Source organism: Homarus americanus, unplaced genomic scaffold (assembly GCF_018991925.1).
Source record: "Homarus americanus isolate GMGI-L3 unplaced genomic scaffold, GMGI_Hamer_2.0 scaffold25467, whole genome shotgun sequence".
Taxonomy (NCBI): Eukaryota; Metazoa; Arthropoda; class Malacostraca; order Decapoda; family Nephropidae; genus Homarus; species Homarus americanus.
Genome location: NW_024732867.1, coordinates 6,520,443 through 6,542,999, shown reverse-complemented (window position 1 = coordinate 6,542,999; position 22,557 = coordinate 6,520,443). Strand labels below are relative to the sequence as shown.

At 37.6% G+C, this 22,557-nt stretch overlaps 1 protein-coding gene across 5 annotated transcripts in view; it reads left to right on the top strand.

The window, feature by feature from the left end:
* Positions 1–22,557, top strand: part of LOC121869170 (zinc finger RNA-binding protein-like) — a 50,967-nt gene that overhangs the window by 5,911 nt on the left and 22,499 nt on the right. For 2 of the 5 annotated variants that reach the window (XM_042370380.1, XM_042370379.1), the window contains exons 2-11: positions 99–424; positions 2,209–2,397; positions 6,744–6,794; positions 11,029–11,399; positions 12,919–13,186; positions 13,453–13,643; positions 14,921–15,145; positions 18,561–18,802; positions 19,767–19,944; positions 21,474–21,618. In XM_042370380.1, the coding sequence (XP_042226314.1) occupies positions 99–424; positions 2,209–2,397; positions 6,744–6,794; positions 11,029–11,399; positions 12,919–13,186; positions 13,453–13,643; positions 14,921–15,145; positions 18,561–18,802; positions 19,767–19,944; positions 21,474–21,618 (2,186 nt within the window). The remainder of the gene's footprint in view (positions 1–98; positions 425–2,208; positions 2,398–6,743; positions 6,795–11,028; positions 11,400–12,918; positions 13,187–13,452; positions 13,644–14,920; positions 15,146–18,560; positions 18,803–19,766; positions 19,945–21,473; positions 21,619–22,557) is intronic. The other 3 variants (XM_042370382.1, XM_042370381.1, XM_042370383.1) reach the window with 3 other exon arrangements.

The following is a 22,557-nucleotide window of genomic DNA, read 5'->3' as shown; positions in this document are numbered from 1 at the left end:
ATCATATTGTACAGTTAGAGAATTGTTTATAATAAATTTAAGCAAGATATTTTCTCCAGATCTGGAAGTAATATGATAATTTTTTCTTTCTTATGCAGTGCGGCAGCAAATGCAGCTGCTGCTTACCAAACCGGTCAAACTGGCTATCCAGTTGGCCACACCCCTACTGGTACATACACCACTCAGCGGGCAGCAGGTTCTACCTATGATACTGGATATCAGACTGCTGCTGCAGCTGCTACCCATTCCACTGCAGCTGGTACCTACCCTAGTGCTGCTGCCTCAGCCACCTATGATTATGGTTATGGCCGCACCACACAAACGGCAGCAGCAGCAGCGGCGGCGGCTTACGATTCTTCCAAGACCTATTACGCACAGCCGTCTTCTGCAACTGCTTATACTGGTGCAGATACTCACTACCATAGTAAGACAATGATCATGATTGATAGATAGTACTGTATAGTAGTGCAATAATGCCATATTTGTATTTTGATATATACAATGTAATATAATGTGAATACTGTATTGTACAATATTTAGTTTTTGGTGTATACAATCATTTCTCACTTATCTGTAATTTAATTCTGGTTATGAGGGAGAGATTTATCTGCAAAAAAGAAGAGTGCATACATAGTTAACAACACAAGGAATGCAAGTGTAAAAATTGTAAGATGTTCATTTATCATTTTGACCAAATCAAGGTTAAATAATGATACTCTTGCCACACATTGTAGTTAATGGTTATACTCTTTTTTAGGTTGTTAGCTGTTGAATTAATACCAAAAAGGGTTGAATTAGGTGGATCAGTTTGAGGAAACCGCATTTTTGGGTCGCAAACTTTGTTGGTCACATTGGATTGCCGAGCAGAATACACTAGACTTCAGCTTTCAGAAAGAATGCGTCTTATTCTTTGTTATTACCTTACTACAATTCTTAGGCGAGGATATTTAACTTATAGAAATAAGATGGAACTAATTTTTTTTACACACGTTATGTTCAGTCAAACTATACTTTATTTTTAATTTAATGTGAGCATCTTTCAGTCTCCAGAAAATTATAAATTATTGTATTTGCTTATTAAACCTGTGGTGTCATGAATTAGACTGCTGTAGTCGGTTGTTTTACAATATCATTTCCATTGGGAGATTTTTGTACAGAAATAAACAGAATATTCCTATAATATTGGGAGATGATCGTGGGTAATTTAGTAGCAACAACATACTTTTCAGGAAGTTTGCGCGGAAAAAACTGATGGTGAATGATTAACTTTGGTATGTGGTACAGTATCTGTGCTTATTTAGATCACATTGAGGAAGCACATGAAAATGATAATCCCAAACAAGAGTTTCAGGAGCTCTTAATCTGTGGCGAGTGAAAAAAAGAGGTTTAGTGTGAGATCTACAGTATATACCACACCACTTGTTTGGGTAGGCAGTGCCAATGTTCCGTAGTACATAGGAATTAAAAGATAAAAATAATGGGATGAAGCCCTTGGAAAGTTACATGGCTTACAAAATACTGTATTGATGAAGTACAGATATACAGTACATGTTATGGAAATAGGTCTTTTGTGGTAGTGTAGTGGAAGGGCGAAGTAGATTGGTTGATTTGGTAACTGTTAGTGGAGTATGCCAAAGGGAAGTCCATATACAGTACAGTAAAGTACTTTTGAAGAATAATGTGTAAGTAGACGAGTGAGCAAAGTGTATAGTTTAACAGCATTAAAGATGTGAAGCACTTAGTTACTCTGTGGAGAAATGGGTTCAATGTTTGAGAGAGAAGTGTTGTATGTCTTTTGCCACATTTAGTTGAGAATGGAATATGGTAGATAGTGGCACAAATTTATAGTAAGTGGTTATGGCTTCCAGACTAGTACAGGTATCCAATATGATTAGTTTAGTGAGTAGGAGAGGTGATTGAGTTTGACACATGGAGGTTGTTAGTCTGTGGAATCCCGCATCATTATAAAAGTTCCTCTACTGAAATTTTCCAACCAGTATTGTATTGTAAAAGCTAAAAAATTTATGTAGTACATCACTACATGACTTAAATTTTGTTGTATGGTATATAAAATATACTGTATACAAAACTTAGATCATAGTCAGGTGGGTATAGGGCAGGAGAGCAGATGAAGTGGAATCTGATTGTATACAGTAGTATAATCGTGTGCTTTTTTGCCAATAAGTGTGGGGTCATGAAGGACCTTAGATGTTTTTTCTACAGACAAAGCTGCTTATACCAATGCCAGTGCGTACACGACCACATCACGTCAGACAACTCCTGTAGTGACCCCCAAGGCGAGCTACACTGGCACGTATCCAGGAGCTGCGGCGGCTGCTGCGACAGCCACCTATAACACCTCTCCTTATGCTGTGCAAACAACCACTGCCAATAAAGGTATTTCCTTGTGTTAGTGTTGACCAGTGAAATTTTCTTCATCTTACAGTAAACCCTCCCAATACTGAACTAATTTATGCTTCAGTACCTGGAGTTCATTCTAGTCTGACATAAAGATGAAAATGTAACAGATGTTACAGATAAAACCCCAAAAATCTGTTACCAGTACAGATAATGCACAAAAATCTCGGTGAGAATGTTTGCAGGGTGAACTCAAACGGCATATTGATATTGGTGCTTAACTGTACAATACAGTACACTGATGAGCTTACAAATTAAACACACGAGCACAGTGTTCCGTCTAAGCATGTGCATACAGTAGGGTTGGGATATAGGGTCCAACGATGTTTGCTATATACTAAATCGCTATATATAATTCCATGTAATCAATGGGGAAAGTAGGGTTAGCTTCTGGAGGCCCAAAAAAGTGACTAAATTTGACTTAAGTTTATTTTCTTACCAACTAAAGCACCAATGAACTCTAGGCTCGGGAACAACAGGCTGTTTCAATATCAAGGAACACCAAACTTCGCAGCAGATGCCACACTGCCACCCTCACTTGACAATCTCACACCTATAGAAACGAACAAATAAAAAATATTAGTTACAGTATTAAATCTTTTCCATTAAGCTTTCCATTCACTTCACATGTCACTAGCAACCCATTTACACTCGCCTTAGAAGTCGTAATCTTCAGCAGAGTCGGCTGCTTACTCGACACACTCAGAAAGGCTGAGCGGGCTAGCATGAATGTGTGGGTGAGCAGCCATGGTGGCCCCTCTGGTGAGCAAATAACACATTTGTTCACCATGGTGATACATTTGAAATATTTCCTGCCCAATTTCCCCCGTGAAATAAATAAATTTATTGCTATATATTGGAAAATATTTTCAGTACTTTAATATACAGATTGGTAGCCGGAATTTTTACACATCTTGTAAAGACTGTTTCTTAATCGTAATGTACAGTCGGCAGCAGAAGTTGGTCTCAAGCTAAACTGCATGATATGAGGCAGTGATCTGGGAACACTGTATGGGGAAGAGTTGACAGATTTGCTTTGAATGGTTAGATATTTATTATCAGAGATTACCTAGCAATACAATTCTTATATATGATGTGTAAACTGGGGGAAAATAAAGTTGAAAAATATAACGTTGCTGCAGGGTGATTCATAACAGAGGAATTAGATGTACTGCTGATCCCAGCAAGTATTTTTCATGCTCAATGACACATTCATACTAAAGAATTCATGCATAATATCTACTTATACACTCCCTCCCCTCCCTCCCTTTTCCCATCCTCCTCCCCTTTAGAAGAGATATTAGTGTGTTTGACAGTTTAACAGCTATACAGTAAACCCTCTATAACTCGGCACATGTGGGGCTCTGGCCTTGCCGAGTTATACCAAAATCTGACTTATCGAGGCCCTCCTCCTCCTCCTCCTCCAAAAAATACAACACAAAAAATATCGACCCATATACAGGTATGTGTATACACAGTAAAAAAATACCGCACGGATTATGTGCGAAACACTCCGACACTGCGGACGAGGGATAGTGGAATATGCATGTTGGTACTGTATTATGGTAGTAGCCCTGCTTTCCTTGCCCTGCCATAGGTAGGTGGAAACCTTTACCATACAAGCACGCATACCAACCCTCCCAACACATCGGGTGATGTATGGATCATTGCTGTGTGTATGTGTAATTACTAAATGTAAAAAGGGTGACCGATACATGGTAGGTGATGCTGGTGGCCAGATATGCCAAGATTTTCCCAGATAATTTTAAAAAACGTCATTTTCCGAGCTCTATTAATAACCATAACCGTGCCGAGTTGTGGAGGGTTTACTGTATAAGCCCATTGTTGTTAGGCATCATCCTGTAAATGTTATAATGAGTCATAAGATCCAACGTGTACATACTAACCACATGGTCAATAGTGATCCCAATATCAGACTGTACGTACTGGTCGAGTTAATTAATTAAACAGTACAGAAGGATGTCCGTTATTGGGAATATCCAGTAGTTAAGTTTGTTATTGAGAGGGTTTACTGTTTATGTCTTGGGGGCATGACAGTTTGGATATCCTTACATTACTTAGTGCTGTGCAAATTACTTACACCAAGTAAATTTCTTACTCAAAGTTGAGGTTTTGTTGAAAGCATTTACAGAATAGGTTAATGTAGTGTTTTGTTGTGCCCTTCACTTTTGTCTAAGACTTGTTTTACACGTTTTGGCTGAGTGTCTACCAAGGTTTGTCACAGGTTCTTAATTTCCTCTTATATGAACTTAGATGGCTGGTTTGTCTTTTTTTTTTTCTTTTTTTTTTAAAGTCCCAGAGATTTTGAATTGGGTTTAAACCAGTGGAGTTTCCTGGACACTTGACCACTTCTATATTCTTACTTTACAAGTACAGGCAGTACCCTACATAGGAATCCTCAAACTTATGAGCAATATCTCATTAAAATAAAATTTAAATATTGACCAAATATTCAGTTGAAATTTTGAACTGCGATCCAGGACTACCGGAATGTGGCGTGCTGTGACCAGTGTGTACACTGCCATCTTTTTTTTGTTTTGATTGTAGTGCTTTCCTTGCTGCATTTTCCACTTATAATGTACAGGAGGTCTCCGGGTTACATACAGCTGACTGCCGATACCAACAAGGTCCCCACAAAGTATATTATTTTAAGAATCCGACATTAGTACAATAGTTCGTAGTAACGTGCGAGAACTAATTTGCGTGATGCAGTGGAGCGTCACCCAGTCACGTGCCTTGTGATAGCATCAGTACGTCTTATGCTCGTCTCAGTAATGCGTGACCAAGTGCAAAGTGTCGTCTTTTTTATTATTAACTCTTTTTATGCCCTCATTATCGATCCCAAATGCAAGTCGTAGTACAGTAGTGTATCCAAGAAAAGGAAAACAATTGCAATGTAAGTGAAAGTTGATGTAATTAAATATTCTGAAAAGGGCAAAACAGTCAGTCATTGGTAGAGAGTTTGGCTCCAGTCGGTCAACGGTCGGAACAATTTTGAAAGAAACAGAAAATTCTTGAACATGTGAAAGGATCAACACCAATGCAGTCAACTGTGGTAACAAACCAATGAAGTAGATTGATAAGTGAAATGGAAAGATTGTTAGTGATGTGGATGGAAGATCAAATTAGTGGCATATGCCTATTAGCCTCGCCTTGATTCAGGTTTCAATGTGATTTTAAACTTGAAATTTACAGTACAAGTATTTCATTTACTCTATTTTGTCATGAGATTTTAAACATTATAGTACATCCTTCTTTCCTCACACAGCCAAACTGTGGAATGCTCTGCCTGGGTGGGCTAATTCCCGTAAAAAAAAAAGTACGTTATGCACAAATGGTATATGGTTCGACTTAAGAACGTCGGTTGGAACGGAACTTGTTCGTAACCCCGGAGATTGCCTGTGCTTTAAAAAAAAACATTCCCAACCATGTGTGAGAAACAATAGAATGTTGTTAATGCAATTGAGAATCTTCACACATTTATGTTAAAGGGGAAATTATACTTCATAAAACATATGGAAAGAGGTGAATGGCCGACGGAAATCAGGGTTTCTCTGGGTGTTGACCCTTCAGTCCAGGTGATGTTTCTCGATGCCCATTATAGTGACCTCGGCAAAGTTTGAATGTCCTGGCGGGACAAAGTAGTTTGTATAGGATATTTATGAACTAGGCAGCTCAACTCGTACGTATTCTTTGTCTCAAGTCTAGCGGTCCACTTACCCACCATTTATCATGATGGCTGCATGGGGGTGAAAACAGACTCCGATGATGTCGACTGTTGAGGCAGCCAGTGGTGAGGAAGGTGATGTAGACAATGGTGCTCACTGAGGATTAGGATGGTGACCCCTCAAACAGTTTTGAAGGGTTATTTCGGGCAATCAAGAATGAAATTACTGAACCTTGCAAATTCATGATCATGATTCCTTTCAAAAGTAATGTAATCGATTACAGTTACATTATGAACTGTAGTCATGATTCCAAATTAGGTAAACAAAAGAAAGCAATACATAATCACTGTCATGAAAATTGTTTAATGCTATATAATAGTGAATATTAAGTACTACAAAAGTTACTGAATGCAAAATGTCATAAGTATAATATGAGAACTTAAAAATAAACAATTGGTACCTGCATATTGAAGATTTTATTCGTGCAAAATCATACCGCGTACAGTAAACCTTGGGAAGTCCGGATTTCGGATAGTCCAGGCACTTTCCAGGGAAGAACTATTTACAATTGTTGGTTTGTATCTAACTCCAACTATGTTACTTATTGTGTTTTTACCTTGCATTATTTTGTTTTAGTGTGTTGCCAGGGATGTAATTACCTCAATCAACCAACAAACCCTCTTCCAAGTAAGCCAACACCAGTAATCATGCTATGCAACATTTGAATTCTTAGTTATTATATATCCATGAAACAGTACATACAGAATTAAAAAGGTGGTAAAGGGTACCGACAATGATATTCGACCTCCGAACAATTTTACTACAAATGGTCTAGGACTACAACTCGCTCATAAGTTGATGACTGCCTGTACAGTAAAGTACTATACAGGGTATTGAGTAAGTTTTCTGGATATACACTACAACAGGAAGCAAGGTCATTTTCATAAACTCCTGAGCCATCAGGAAACCACATGTTCATTTAAGGAACAGCATCCCTCATCAGAACTTAATTATGGAATAGTGTTCATCATTCCTTCTACTGACTGCAACAGACCAATGCTTCAATAAGAAAAGCATCTCCAAGACATATTCTTATCTGGATGTTTGACAGTTTGGTGAAGGTGGTCCTGTCTAGATAAACATGTTTGGTAAATGCTTTCAGTAAAACCTGAGGTTTGTGGTGAATAACATTTACATTTTACAACATTACAGTATTTGTTATTGTGCAGTAATATTAACTTCCCATGATGGTATAATTTTATGTTTTTCAGTAGTATACAGGTAATACAAAATACCTTACATGCCAGTCATGGTTTCTAATGTGCCCTGTTGAGTTACCATAGATTACCAGATACTGTACTGTACTCTAGGCTGTTTCTATACAAGGGAACACTTTATTATAATCACTATTGTTTATGAATTTAATCATTATTCTCAGCTACTGGTACAAAGTAGACATAATTTGTGAAGATGGCCTGTACTGTTTGAGAGCTGCAAGACTTGACCAGTTTTATTTGTCTTTGTAAATATTTGGTCAAAACATGAAGGAAAACCTGGAAAAAACTAATAAATTTAGGGACATTTTAATTAGATACCACCTAACAAAATTACAGTAATATCATGACTTTATTTTGTGGTAAAATATATTGTTTCAATTATCAGACTATTTAATGCTACCGGAGTCTATAAAGTAAATTTAAAAAGGGTTAGGTTAGGCTTCTGCATATGGGAGGGTGCTCTCAAGTGTGAGGTACAGCTGAGCAGGGGGTATTAGTCCAGCACGGGGGCGCTTAGCGACGCAATCTACGTCACCAAGTTTGATTTATTCTAGATAATGGTCCTTTACGTGAAGGTGGCAAGCCTTTCTGTTAGAATTGTATACAACTATTTAGTTGGTGGATCTGGCTCCATTTTTGGGGGAAGGGAGAGGTGAATGAATTCTGGCTTCAGCATTTTTTGCCCTGCATTTCATGTTTGGCCCATAATTTTTCACCAGGGAAAGAATATATATTATTCAGTAGAAGTCATTATAACGTGAGATACGTTCCAAGAGAGGTCGCTTTAAATTTAATTCGCACTAAATCGAAGTGTTGTTTCAATGGAATAATTTAGTTTGGTTGAACTGGCGCCGCACACTGCCCGCCACTCGTCTGCCTCACTCCATCCCTACCACTCGCCATGCACTTTCACTTTCCTCTCAACATATTTTAGGTGTGTAATGTCTACATTCAAATTATCTTACAAGAATTCCAGCAATGCAAATTATATTCTAACTTTACTCCTTGACATTTTATAAGATAAAAACTTTAAGCCTAAAACTACCTTAAGCCCTGGGAAGATGGAGGTGATGTGTTGACAGCCAGGAAGGGGTGGAGGGTGAGGTATTCACCAGCCGGCAGGGATATTAATCCCTTGCATCTTATGTCATATAGAGGAACTTTTTCTCTTATAAAGTGTCACTGAATTGACTGGGGAGAATATAACTTACATTGGTGGAATTCTTGTAAGATAGTGATTCATTTGAATATAAACATGCTATAGTTTGCACTAGACATAAAATGTATAGTAATTATTTAGTACAGTACATTTGAGTACATGTACAGTACTAAGTTGGCTGTGTTTGGGCATTATGAACGAGTATGAGAGAGGTTTAAGCACACTAAATTGACACACATGAGAGGCAGGTGTTACTAATACCCACCCGACAACCCTCTGGGTATTCCGGCACAGATTTGACTCGTGTTAAATAGGAAAGATTCGCTTTAAATTAATAGTGTCATTAATTATGGGTGTCACTTTAAATCAATAATTGATTTTCTACTGTATATATAATTTTTATTTTTACGGGGATTAGCCCACCCGGGCACAGGTCACTGACCCACATCAGGGAAGGGGAGGATGTAGTAATGATGATAATTTATAAAAGATAAAAATTGAAATAATAATAGTAATAATACATACAAGAATGAAAAAAAAATCAAGTGAGAAGCGATATACTGTATGTATGTTGTGTTGTCAATAGTAAGAGAAACAATTGAGACCTTGCAATTGTGTGTAAATGGGGCAGAAAGTCAGATCAGCAACCTGGGACTTGGTCAAAATTTTTGTGATGCCATATGGCAGCAGGGTCTACCATTAGACAACACATTATGCTTCCAGACACTGGGATCAGCAGTGACATAAGCAAGTTTGCGGATGACACGAAAATAGGGCTGCAGATTAATTCAGGGCAGGATGCAAATGCACTACAGGAGGATTTAAATAAACTGCAGGAGTGGTCAGGAAAGTGGCAAATGAAATTCAACACCAGCAGGTGCAGCGTACTTAATATTGGAAGAACAAATACTGTCAATGTATACAGTCGTAACAACATCAACCTAGAAAAGTCGACGTGAAAGAGACTTAGGGGTACTTGTAAGCCCGGGCCTATGGCCTAGAAAACAGTGTGTTAGTGTTCGAAATAAGGCAAATGGAGTATTAGGTTTTATATCTAGAAGTGTAAGTAATAAGAGTGCAGAGGTCTCATTGCAACTATATATTGCGCTAGTCAGGCCGCACCTCGATTATGCGGTTCAGTTTTGGTGTCCTTATTATAGAATGGATATCAATTCACTGGAGTCGGTACAACGAAGAATGACGAAAATGATTCGGGGACTTAGAAACCTTCCTTATCAAGATAGATTAAAGAAATTAAACTTGAATTCCCTAGAAAGACGAAGAGTGCGGGGAGATATGATAGAAGTATTTAAGTGGGTGAACGGAATCAATAAAGGAGATATAGATACTGTAAAGTTCTTATAAAATTCGAGCAGGATAGGACTCGTAGCAATGGATTTATGTTGGATAAGTTTAGGTTTAGGAGGGTGATAGGGAGGAACTGTTCCACAAATAGGGTGGTGAACGAGTGGAACAAGCAACTTAGCAACTTTGTAGTAAGTGCTGGAAAGTTTTAAAAGGAGGCTAGATAGATTCATGGATGATAGAGAGTGGTAGTAACTCTCGAGAGGAGCTGCGATGCACAGGCCAACCGGCCTATTGCAGACTCCTTATTTTCTTATATATATAGTGTTTGGAAGCAGTGGGAGTGTCATAGTCACCTCAAGACTATTTTTCATCAACAGACATATTATAGAGCAGTAATAATGTATACCATAAGAAACACACCTCTACTCTGAGTAATTCTCTTATCCATTATAATTGGCCATAGGTGAAAATACTTACTGCTGTCAAAAAGTGTATGAACTTTTATTCATAACATCTGTTGTAATTGTGTTAGCGATGTGAATTTGGTACTGGAGTATCTAAAATTGGTTCCAATTAAGCTAAAAACACTTCTTTTTTTTTAGCCAACATAAATAGTACATTTGTACGGGAGCCAGCACCAAGTTGCTGAGAGCTTATGAGAGACTGAGGAAAAATTATATTTTTTCTATTGATGTTAAAACCCAAATTGCCTGAAAAAAATTTCATATGGCGTATAAAGCCCTCGAGGGGTTAAAGTCTAGGCTAAAACTTACAGTAGGCTCGGATGTTCTTTAGCTCGAGTGTTAAATTCAGAATGATAGTCAAAGTGCAAGGATATAAATGGAATTTAAAACTCAACACTTCAATAAAATGGTTATATGTGTTTTGTCCTTCCTTTAGGCTCCCAAAGCATTTGTTGGTTACTCAGATATCTGACTTATTGTTTTTATTACACAAATCAAAAAGGTTAATATGTCATCTGGTGAACAAGTTTGAACAGCACTGCACTGATGTTATCTTAGGACTTGATATGCAGTATGCTGGATCATTCAAAGGTTACTTATACATACTTGGCTCCAATATACTTTATCTTAGTCATTTTTATTTAAGCTGTAATTAATGGTAATGCTTCATATGTTTAAATGTTATGAAAGTTGTAATCTTTTATTTCCAACAGCCACAGCATTGCCTGTGTATATGCAGCAAACATCTCAGCCAGCTGCAACTGTAGCTGCTGTGAAAACTACAGGCAATACTTGGCAAACTTTCAAGAAACCTGGAACTATGCAGGGCAAGGCTCAGAAGCCTAAGGCACCCCCAAAACCACAGCAGCTTCACTATTGTGATGTTTGTAAGATAAGTTGTGCAGGACCTCAAACTTACCGAGAACATCTTGAAGGCCAGAAGCACAAGAAAAAAGAGGCGGCTGCAAAGGCTGGACCAACGCCGTCCCGCCATGGAGCCTCGCTGCGTTGTGAACTCTGTGATGTCACCTGTACCGGTGCAGATGCATATGCTGCTCACATTCGTGGTGCCAAACATCAAAAGGTAAAAATTAGATAATAATAAGAATTATAAATTGATTGTTTAAAAACCAAATACCCTGTATCCTGTTTTGGGAAACAAAATTGGTTGCAGGAGGTAGAAGTCCATTATTTAAGGAATTATTATTTTTGTGTCAAGTGTTAAGGTCTTGTCTTAACTCTTAATGTTGTGTGATCCTTAAGAATAATTACTGAATATCAGAAATTTATGTATGAAGGCAGAGTAGTGATTGTAGACAGGTTCCCTGACTACAGTATAATACTGTACTTATCTCATTGTAGAAATGAATTGCATTTTAATTTTTTGTAGACTATTGTAAGTGATCCTACTCTTTGTGAGAGACTTCATGTCTGTGATAGTGAAACAATGGTTTGCATCATGTGTCCATTGATTTAGAAAATATATAAAGTATGTAAATATTCTTGGCCTTTCCTCAAGGAAAAACATAGTTTCTGGCTGAATATTTTTCTTTGCTCATGATAAAGCATTGGTTCTGAACTTGGGAGGTAATTGTCTCGAAGATTGAACATAATTCTGACTCCTGGCTCAGAATACTGAATCTGTGTTGTGCATGCATGTGTATGTGTACTGTATGAGGTACAAACACAGTGCTTGTGCTTCAACATATATCGGAGTAACAGTTCTGCTTGACTGAGCTGGGACAGTGTTACAATAATATGAGGATCACCATTTTGCCTCTGAATGACAGATATCGGTTACTTCAGTGGCTTCATCCTGTATGTCTTACCATTTCATAAATTTGTAGTGTGCCAGGGATTCACTGTTGATGATAGGTGGAGGGATGGTTTCACTTTTGATGATAGGTGGAGGGATGGTTTCACCATTGATGATAGGTGGAGAGATGGTTTCACTGTTGATGATAGGTGGAGGGATGGTTTCACTGTTGATGATAGGTGGGGGGGATGGTTTCACTGTTGATGATAGGTGGAGGGATGGTTTCACCGTTGATGATAGGTGGGGGATGGGTTGATGATAGGTTGGTTTCACCGTTGATGATAGGTGGAGGGATGGTTTCACCGTTGATAATAGGTGGAGGATGGTTTCATGGGTGGAGGGATGGTTTCACGTTGATAGGTGGAGGATGGTTTCACTGTTGATAGGTGGAGGGACGTTGATGATAGGTGGAGGGATGGTTTCACCGTTGATGATAGGTGGAGGGATGGTTTCACCGTTGATGATAGGTGGAGGGATGGTTTCACCGTTGATGATAGGTGGAGGGATGGTTTCACCGTTGATGGGGGTGGGCATGGATTTAGTGTTGGTGATGGGAGTGGGCATGGATTCAGTGTTGGTGATGGGGTGGGCATGGATTCAGTGTTGGTGATGGGGGTGGGCATGGATTCAGTGTTGATGGGGGTGGGCATGGATTTAGTGTTGATGGGAGGGTGGATTCAATGTTGATAGGTGGTGCAGCTCCAAAATGGTTAAGAAGCACTTGTTAGATAAAGGAATATTTACTTTTGACTTGTCAGTGGACTCACCAAGCCTTTTCTCTTTAAAGGTTGTAAAACTTCACCAAAAATTGGGCAAACCAATTCCATCAACTGACCCTGTTGTAGTTGGAGGTACAACCAAGACATCAACCACCACGGCAGGAGCTGCCGTAGGTGCTAAGACTACCACTAGTGGAGGTACAGCAGCTACCACAGGTACCCTAACTGCTACAGATGGCAAGAAAGATGACCTTAAGGATGATTTGTTAGACCTCAAGGAAAAAGACGTTGAACCTGTAGGACAAGAATATATTGAAGAAATTAAAAATGAAGAAGGTAGGGTGTTACGCGTGACATATAAGTGAGATAGTTCTTATTTGAATTATTTCTTTACATTGAAAAGGAATTTTTTATACCTCAAGTCATCCAATTTCTTCCCTAAAGAAAAATTTAGTTTTGTGTTCATGATTTTGTGAAATATATCAGAATAGAGATGTTACCATTAATCCCCTCGGACATTTGTGTTGCAGTAAGATTCAACCCCATTTACTGATATCTAAAAGTCTCCTAATTATTTACATGAATAACATCTTTTCTTGTAGGCAAAGTGATCAGTTTCAATTGCAAGTTGTGTGAGTGTCGTTTCAATGATCCCAACGCCAAAGAGATGCACATGAAGGGTCGTCGTCATCGACTACAGTACAAGAAAAAAGTTAATCCAGAATTAGTTGTGGAAGTGAAACCATCATTGCGTCAACGTAAACTTCAAGAAGAAAAGCTTCGCCGCCAACAGGTGAGATACTGGCTATGTGAGACATAGCTTTTGTAAATATATACAGTAGAAACCTTGCCATAACACATTATAACACCAATTTACTGCTAATTACACTTCACTTTGCATTGACGAGGTGTTTTTGGGTTTACTTGAGTACGCTAAGCGCATGATTCCACATTGATGGAATTGGAGTGACTTGCCTCGTGGTCAGAACTCTTAATACTTTACTGATATTTTAGTTCTTAGCTGATACATACTGTACTCGGTATATGAAAACTCCAAGTGCATGCCAAGGTTAGTCCACACTTGATTGGATTGCCAGGTTCATGTGTACAGTTGGCTATTTTAATAATTGAAAGTTTTATAAATGTTTTTTCTTCAAACTAAAGCCTCTTACAAATTCCTGAGAACGGGTAGGTAAATTGCATGGCATTTCAATTGCATTTTTTTCTGCAGGGATAAGTAGTCAAGTGTAGTTTTTCAGTTTTGTACACAATGTTTGAATTTATATGTTGGGGGTCACTGCTTTAGAGGGGTCTTGCCTAAATACTACTGTACTATGATTTGTAAATTTTGTTAAGAATACTTTCATAATTTAGATGAAGGTTTTTCTCGAAAGTTGCCTGAAAGTGTTTTTAAGTCATTAATAACATTACCATAGCTGTTTTATTATAATTGGAAAGTTTTACTGGGATCTTTTTTCCTTTCTGGTAATACAATTTGTGACATTTTTTTAATTTTGTGATTGTATTGTGTTGTTATTTTGAAGATACAGAGGACTAAATGTATTTGCATATTGATCATTTGGACTACAGTTTTAACATCTGTTCTCATCTTCTGGAGTAATTTTTTACTTTCATATTCTTTAATCTGTGTTGACAGTTTGGTATATACATTTTTTTTTTAACCTTTAGAGTTATAAACTAGATTTATTTAATGTGTGCATGTCCGTCAGTCTCATATAACTGCACCCGGTATTCAGAGTTGGGCGGATGATGGAAATATAATCGTCCACTAATACTTTGGTATTTGACTTCCGTATGACTGTACCTTGTATGGTTTTATTTGTGAGTGCATTGTTTGCATGTTTAGTGTTTATTACATATAACTGTTGTGTGGTATATTTGTTTATCATTTTTAAACGGTCAGTGTGATCACTGAATATACAGTATACTTTCTGTTATACTCAGAGTAAAATTTTGAAATAGATTTTTATTTTATTTTTATCTAAGTATATTTTAGTGAGCATGATGTTGTACATCTCTAAGTTAAGTATAAGTATTGCTTGTAAATAGCCTGGTTTGCACCAGCTGCGTGAGGAGATGTGGCGGCGACGTGAGGAGGAGCGACTACTGGAAGAGGAGGAGCGGTGGTACTGGGAAGAGCGGAGAAGGTATGAAGAGGAGTGTGAATATCTCGACTGGTGCCGCCGTTATCCTAGAGGTCCTCCTGGACCTCCGCCCATGATGCCGCCTGGTATGCCAAGACCGCCGTTCATGCCTGGAATGCCTCCAATGATGGTAAGACTTAATATCTTATTTTTGGAATAAAAACAGTTGTTAATGAACTTGATAATTTTGGATTAAACAGAATACTGTTTTGAAATTAGGAATATACAGGCTCACCTTGCAAATTTGTGTCTTGGAAGTCCATTTTTCCACAAATCTGTGCATTTTCATGAATGTTTTCCAATGACTGTTTTTTGCTTGTCTGTTTTTTTTTTAGAACAAAAAATATCTTTAAATTTAAGTTCTTCTGAAAATGCACGAATCTGTGGAGAAGCGGAGTTCTTCAACACTTATTCCATTCTATATAAATGATGTGGCTTGATTATAAAGAAAATATAATATAAAACTATAAAACAAGAAAAGTGAAGAGCATGGATGGGTGTGTGTGTGGAGGCAGTGGGTTGTAACTGTTGCTGTGCTCTCCCACCCCCAATGTGACATCACAGTATACACACAGCAGCCACATATCTGTGAGTCAGTTGGTTGACTGCCTCACTTAATTGGTTTGTGTTGCCCAGGTGATGGTTTGACTGCAGAAGGAGCTATTTTTTGTACATAAAATATGTACTATTGTATTTTATGATATTCCTTGTATAAATTTGATTCTCTATCAGTAATTTTGGTCAGTTTTTTGACATGCAATTTGAATTTGTTTCACATTAGACCAACCTAGTACTCAGTAAATCATTTAACTCTGAATACCATTTATATAGAGCAGTGGTTCTTGACCTTTTTAGGGTCGCGCCCCCTATAGCAGTTGGTCCTCATCTGCACGCCCCCCCTCCTTCCTTCATATAAAATTTTAAAATCATGATCATAAACACCACCACCACCACCACATGGCCAAAAACATCACTCAAAGTAGACAACTCGTGATTTTGAGTTGGCAAATTTCATTCTCGTTATTAAAACGAAACAATTAGCATTCTTTTCAATTGATATAAGTAATTATCATTATTGTTCGTTCATAAAAAGTCTACCCTACATCATAGCTCAATTGAAGAAAGAAATGTGTGAGTGTGAGAGGTAGAAAGTTGTCACGGACGGACGTCGCGGGCGACTGGCACTGGAAATCATCTCAGTCAGTGTTGACAATTTTTCAAATGTGAATTATCGTACTGGAGCCTCAAAATTATCGTTTATTCATCAAATTATTGTACACTTACCGACATTATTACTAGTTTAATTCAGTCACTTTTAGTGGAATTTTACATTTTAATTGACGTAGTTATCATTTACGACATTTTGAAGTATCTGTGGTGAAGGAGAACCCCTCCACCCCCTAAGAAAATCCAAATAAGGTCATACACACACCTGTTAAGGCCCCTCATTATTTTTTGCTCTGGGTCCCCCCCCCCCGGAAATTACTCTGTCCTTAGGGGGCGTGCCCCCCCCCGGTTAAGGACCGCTGATATAGAGTTTAATGTATTAAAAAACTTTCCAATAAATATGGCATTGTGGTTTAACTTTGAAACAATAAATATTTAGTTTTTCAACATATGATTTGCAAATTTTTCTTTTTAATGCTTATCTCTCAAATCCATGCCTTTTGAAAATTTGGCCACTGGGATACCAATTAGCCCAAAATTTCAAGGTCAGCCTGTAGAGTATTTTTTTTTATTTCATTTATTATTGTCTTGCTCTATATAGGGCTTAAATTTATTTGATCTTTACATAAACAGTACTGTATATCTCGCCCAAATGTGTAGGCAGAATTATCCAAATACTCCCCAGAATTACTGTTTTTTCTTTAAGAACATTCTTGGATTACCTGATTAGATTTTCTGCCAAATTTATTTTGGCACTAGTGTAGTGGAGGCATGTGCTTTTGCTTTAGTGTGGCCTAATCTGTATCAGCTAAAAAGATATTGACTGGATCGCATTTTTCAAAGGTGAAAGAAAGAGAATGAGGGGTCATGCCTGTGTGGAGACCCTGGAATAAGGATTTTAACTATCACATAAACTGAACCACTCGGAGAATTATGTGAGCTTACTAAAGTCTCTTTACTGTGGTAAATTGAAATTTTTATCCATGACCACAAATTTTTATTTTGGTGAGTGGTATCCCCAAAGTTTTCCATTTTGTGAGGAAACCTAAAAGACCCCTTTAAATTTCAAAGTGATCACAAGAATAATTAAGAAAATTTGGTGATTTGAAGAAAAGGAATCTTAATGTTAACGTTCAATATATTTTCTGACAGCCAGGTTCGAACATGCCAGATTGAATTGATAATGATGTATTTTATTGTATTATATTGACTTAGTAGAGACTTTTCTGTTTGAAAATCTGTTATTAGCTTTTTGCTACTTCAATCTCCTTTCTCAGCTTCATTATTTTATCATGAAGGTTATTATTTACCCAAGCTCTCCATAGGTTAGATAAGACATTCACACTAAATTAAGTACTGTATTGGTTTGCACATGTCTGAAGGGAGGCCATGTCAGGGTAGTTGGTTGGCTTTGGTCATTTGGTGGAAGCATCATGGGACCAGAAATTATGTTGGGGGAGAGGGGGACTACAGTATTTTTTATATTTTTTCCTTGTGTTTCTTTTGTTTTGTGCATCACAGTGTTTGTGATTTACGTTCTCTCAATTTATGTTGTATATCCAGTTAGTAAGTGATGATACCTTTTTATTTTATCTCCTCTTGCATTTGTGCATTCTTGCCTTTTGTTTATTCCTTCTTATTCCCAGACCTCATACTGTATGTACGTTTGCTAACTGGGATGTATTCCGGAAACCAGAACCACCGTGTTTGAGTGTAAATATCCTTCAGTAATGGGAAAGTTTTTGTATAAACAAAGTGAGAGTAATTGAAGTACTTTTTAATTGGATAGTCTTCAATATTAGGAATACTTTTGATTCAGTTTTATAGAATCCAAACCATAATAGATTATTTAGTAAGTATTTCATGAAATATTTTAGCAAGATTCACCTTGGAAGGCATATGGCAAGAAAAATTTGGGAGTAAAGGCTGTCTGGGTGCATTTATTCAAGGTCTATGTACTCTTCTGGTTGTTGATTCTGTAATTAATTTTTTTGCAAACAACCATAGGATGTTTGTGTTGGTATAATATATTTATTGACTCGATATATTATATAAAAAAATTGATTGGTATGGTATTTTATGTGTGAATGTTGCAAATCCCTCATTTTGTGTGTGATTGTGTTACCAAATTTATCAGATTAGGATCATAAGCAAGTTTTGAGTTAAAGCAAAGTGCCACTGTATAAAATCATTGGTTTTGCATGTGAGAATAAGCCTGCCCCTCTTTTCCCAACTTTATAATTGAAGTTTTTATTAATTCAGACCTGGAGTCGTGTGTATGTCTGGGGGGTATGGCACAGAGGTATGCAGTAGCTTCCAATTCCCAGTAACTCTCCATTGTAAAGTTCTCATACATATAAACATTTCTCCTCCCAAAGCCTATGCGCAGACCAGATTCTAGTGATGATCGCCATGTTCTAGCAAAGCATGCAGAAATATATCCCAAAGAGGAGGAGCTCGGGGCTATCCAGAAGATTGTGTCCAACACAGAAAAGGCTCTGAAAATGGTGTCTGACTACTTGGCAGAGGTAGATGCCCCCAAGGAACAGCAGGTTAAGCCAAAGGCTAAAAAAGAAGTAAAAGAAGAAGATCCTAAAGGAGATGATGACAAAAAAGATGGGTAAGTTATTAGTATTTATTATAAGTGTATAAAGGTTAACCTACAGTAAGTTATTTAGCTTCGTAGAATTATAAGACGGGTTAATTCTCTTTGTATAACACGCACAATATGTTTGGATGTGTTACGAGAATGAAGAGTAAAAGATGTGAGAATGTATATATAATTCAAGTTGGATGTTTGGAGAAAAAGAGGCCAAGGAGGAGATTAAGGATGGGGGTAAAGGATGTACAGTATAAGAGTTGAGAGGACTGGGCATCCAGGAAGCATCAGGATATAATAGTTACTAGGGAAGGACTGCATATCTAAAACGTTATAGGGCTAAATTAGATATAGGACATTGTTGTGGAGGGAGAGCGTCATAACAAAGCATACCAGGATAGCAAAAAAATACATGAATGACCACAAGTGAAGAGTGTGTTTTAGTGCATTTGCCAGGTCTTACACACCACCTTAAATTAAACAAGTTCTTGAGAATATCCTCCAACATTGATTTTGAATCTGGTAACACAATAAAGTGTGTAGACTGTGTATGGAGGGGGGGGGGGTAGGGGGTTGGAGACTTAAGCCGCCATAACACGAGCACATTTATGAGCAATTAATTGAAGCGACTTTGGGAGCAGAAATTGAGCAATTTTTTCCAAGTGTTGTCATGGGTAGTCTCTGCTCCAATTGGTACAGTAAGAAAAAACAGGTGAACGTTGCTCTCTTTGGAATTCTTTTTATTATTAAAAATAAAAACGAGAGAAATTTAATAAGAACGATTGTGGTTGGGAAGGAGGACTGAAAGTGTTCATTATAAACTGGTTGTGAACGATCATAGCTACAGTAGGGAGGGCTCCAAGTGTGTGTGGACTGTGAATTGCTGTCGCACTTGTGTTTTGTAAACAAACATGTCAAAACGGTATCCAAATTATAAAGTATAAAGTATATACTTTAAATATATATATTTTTCTTCTGTTTTTAGTGAAAAGAAGGAGGATGGTCCACCTCGAATGCTGAAGGGTGTGATGCGAGTGGGTATTTTAGCAAAAGGACTCCTGTTGCGAGGAGACACTAGTGTGCAGTTGGTGGTGCTCTGTGGAGATAAACCTACACGGACTCTATTAGACAGAGTTGCAGATAATCTCCCAAAACAGCTAGCGGTGAGTTAGAGTTCTTGTGCACTTGATGCCTCTCAAATTTCACAAACCATTTTAGGAGTGACATAGTACAACTTCACACTGGTTGGTAGTGATTGTGAAACACACCTGTGTACATGAGGTTATTCACATGTTTAACGTGCTACCACCCAACACATTTGCTGTGATTAGAACCTTGTCTCCAGATATATGCATATGGTTAGTTAGCTTTATAAACAAGTTCATGGATGTGCATACTTATTTATCTTCACATTTGCTTGTGCCCTTGCACTTTGATATACATTTGAGGGTAGTTGGCTGTTCACACTCACAGATTTGTTCACCTAATATGTACACTGCACCCACAGAGAGATGCTTATGTTGTATCCACATGTGGATGATATATTCTGCTTTCTATTACATACCCTAATGATACTATACATGTGAAGATGTATTCCAAGATATCCACCTCTGTGTTGGGGAGAAAAGTTCCCTCCCTGTGGTGAAACAGTCTCTGAACTGACTTACCCCGACTGTTGTATCTCATGTCGGGTCAATGCTGCTTCATTTTGGGCCGTAGAAAACTTTTGAACCCTGACTGTAAATCCATTAAAAAAAATCATGTGGCTGCCAGCAGATTGATAAATACTCACAGGGGAAGATATGCATGTGCAGTGAATCAAGGCAGGTGAGTGTTGACACATAAAAGCACCTATTATGAATACTTATTACACCCAGGCATGTACAGCTTTGTTATTAAAGTTAACTTTAATAACAAAGAATGGAGTTGACATTTTGTTGTCTTGTTTCTGATTATTTATGAGAGGATTTCCCCCTTTATTATTTATTTGTATGTGTTTTGTGTGTATCCTAAGGGCAAACACAAAGGGAATATACATTTCTTTGCACAAAAGTAATCCCCTGGACACCCTCCCCCCCCCCTCCTCATGACAGCAAATGTTATTCACAGCCATTTTGAGAATCTATCACACACACACACCGAATTTTAAGGGCATGCAGTATACACTTATCTTTCTGAATTGTATACTGTATATATATTTTTTTTCATTCAGCTGCTAGGTATGCCATTAGTGAAGCGCAGTTAGTTGAATGTTTCATCATAGTATGATATTTAATCATTTGCATCTTGCACATTTACTTTCAGGGCTATGAATATGTTGCAAAGTGAATCAAAACATTTCTCGTTGATTTTGCAACATGAATGATTGTTTCTAAATTAATTTTTATATGGTATATAGATATTTTTCAACTATATCTTTTATGTGCTACTATTGGTACTACTATTTCTTAATTGCATATTCCTCCTACTTCATTGGACACATTATAAACATTTAACAACTTACATGCAATGTGATTGTCAGTAACTAGGATGTAGGTGTTGTTAAATGGATATTGGATATATATTTATTGTTTCCCAGCCTCCAGTTACAAATTTTACCACTATTGGTTCAAGGCAACTTTTGAGTTATAATACAGTATAGTCTACCTATTGTAGGGGTTGACAGCAGTAATATTTCTTTTAATTGTTTTAGGTGGTGGCACCGGAAGACAAGTATGAGATACAGAGAGTCGTGGAAGAAGCAGCATTAGTTGTACAGAATATTGGAGAGCAGCGGATTTCGGTGAATGTGACCCTAACTTCTCCCATTATGAGGGAACAGCTTCTTCATGATGGAGGTAACACAAACAGGCAAAAATCATAGCCTGATTGTCTACAGAGACAGGTTAAGAAGGAAGTCTTTTATATGGATTGAGTAAATTATTCTGTCTTCAATTTTTTTCCTAATCTTTTTCTTTCATTTAAACTGATTTTTCAGTATGAATCTCTCCCTATCAATTTTTTATCACTTTTGTTTCCCTTACTCCCATTCATCTTAACAGAATATCTCAGTATCCATTGAAAGACTTTTCTAACTAGGGGAAGTCAAGGTTTTCATCACAGAGCACTATACTCTTTTTCATGTTGAACTGAGCAAAATTATTGACTATTTGTGATCTCAAGTAATTGTGATGAAAATGCTACCAAGACTAGCCTCTTATACTGCTTAACATGGAGACCAGGGGACACAGTGAAAGCAATATTATGGACACATTGTTTAGTAGGCCCTGTTTTGTGACCAACTTAATTTTTTTTTTATGTAAATTAAGCATTGCTGGCCCCTGGTTCACTAAGTGATAACTTTCCCCTCTCTGTCTTGATGGTCATCTGTAAATGGAATGAGAAAAGGGCCATATAAAGAGACACTGGACAAGAGAATTACGTTCTTGCAGTCAGCTTTTGACCTCAATCTAAACTGTACTATACTTTTTTCAGTTAAGTCTGTGCCTTGACACCAGGCATGAACATTGTGGCTCTCTTGTACTGCAGAGGGGAAGAGTTGCCCATTTGCCACACCTGACCCAATCTCCACCATCCCTGGGAACACAGACCTAGAGCAGTCTTAGCTGTCTTATTCTTTATTTTTAATTAATACTTGTCAGTAGCTACCATATATTGTACTCAAATTTCTTTGCTCAATATTTGCCAAGGAATCTTACACATAGCTTTGAAATATTAAATTATTTAAAGAAAAGCACTCGGTTATAGACTGCCTGGCTTCCTGTTTACCCTATGCC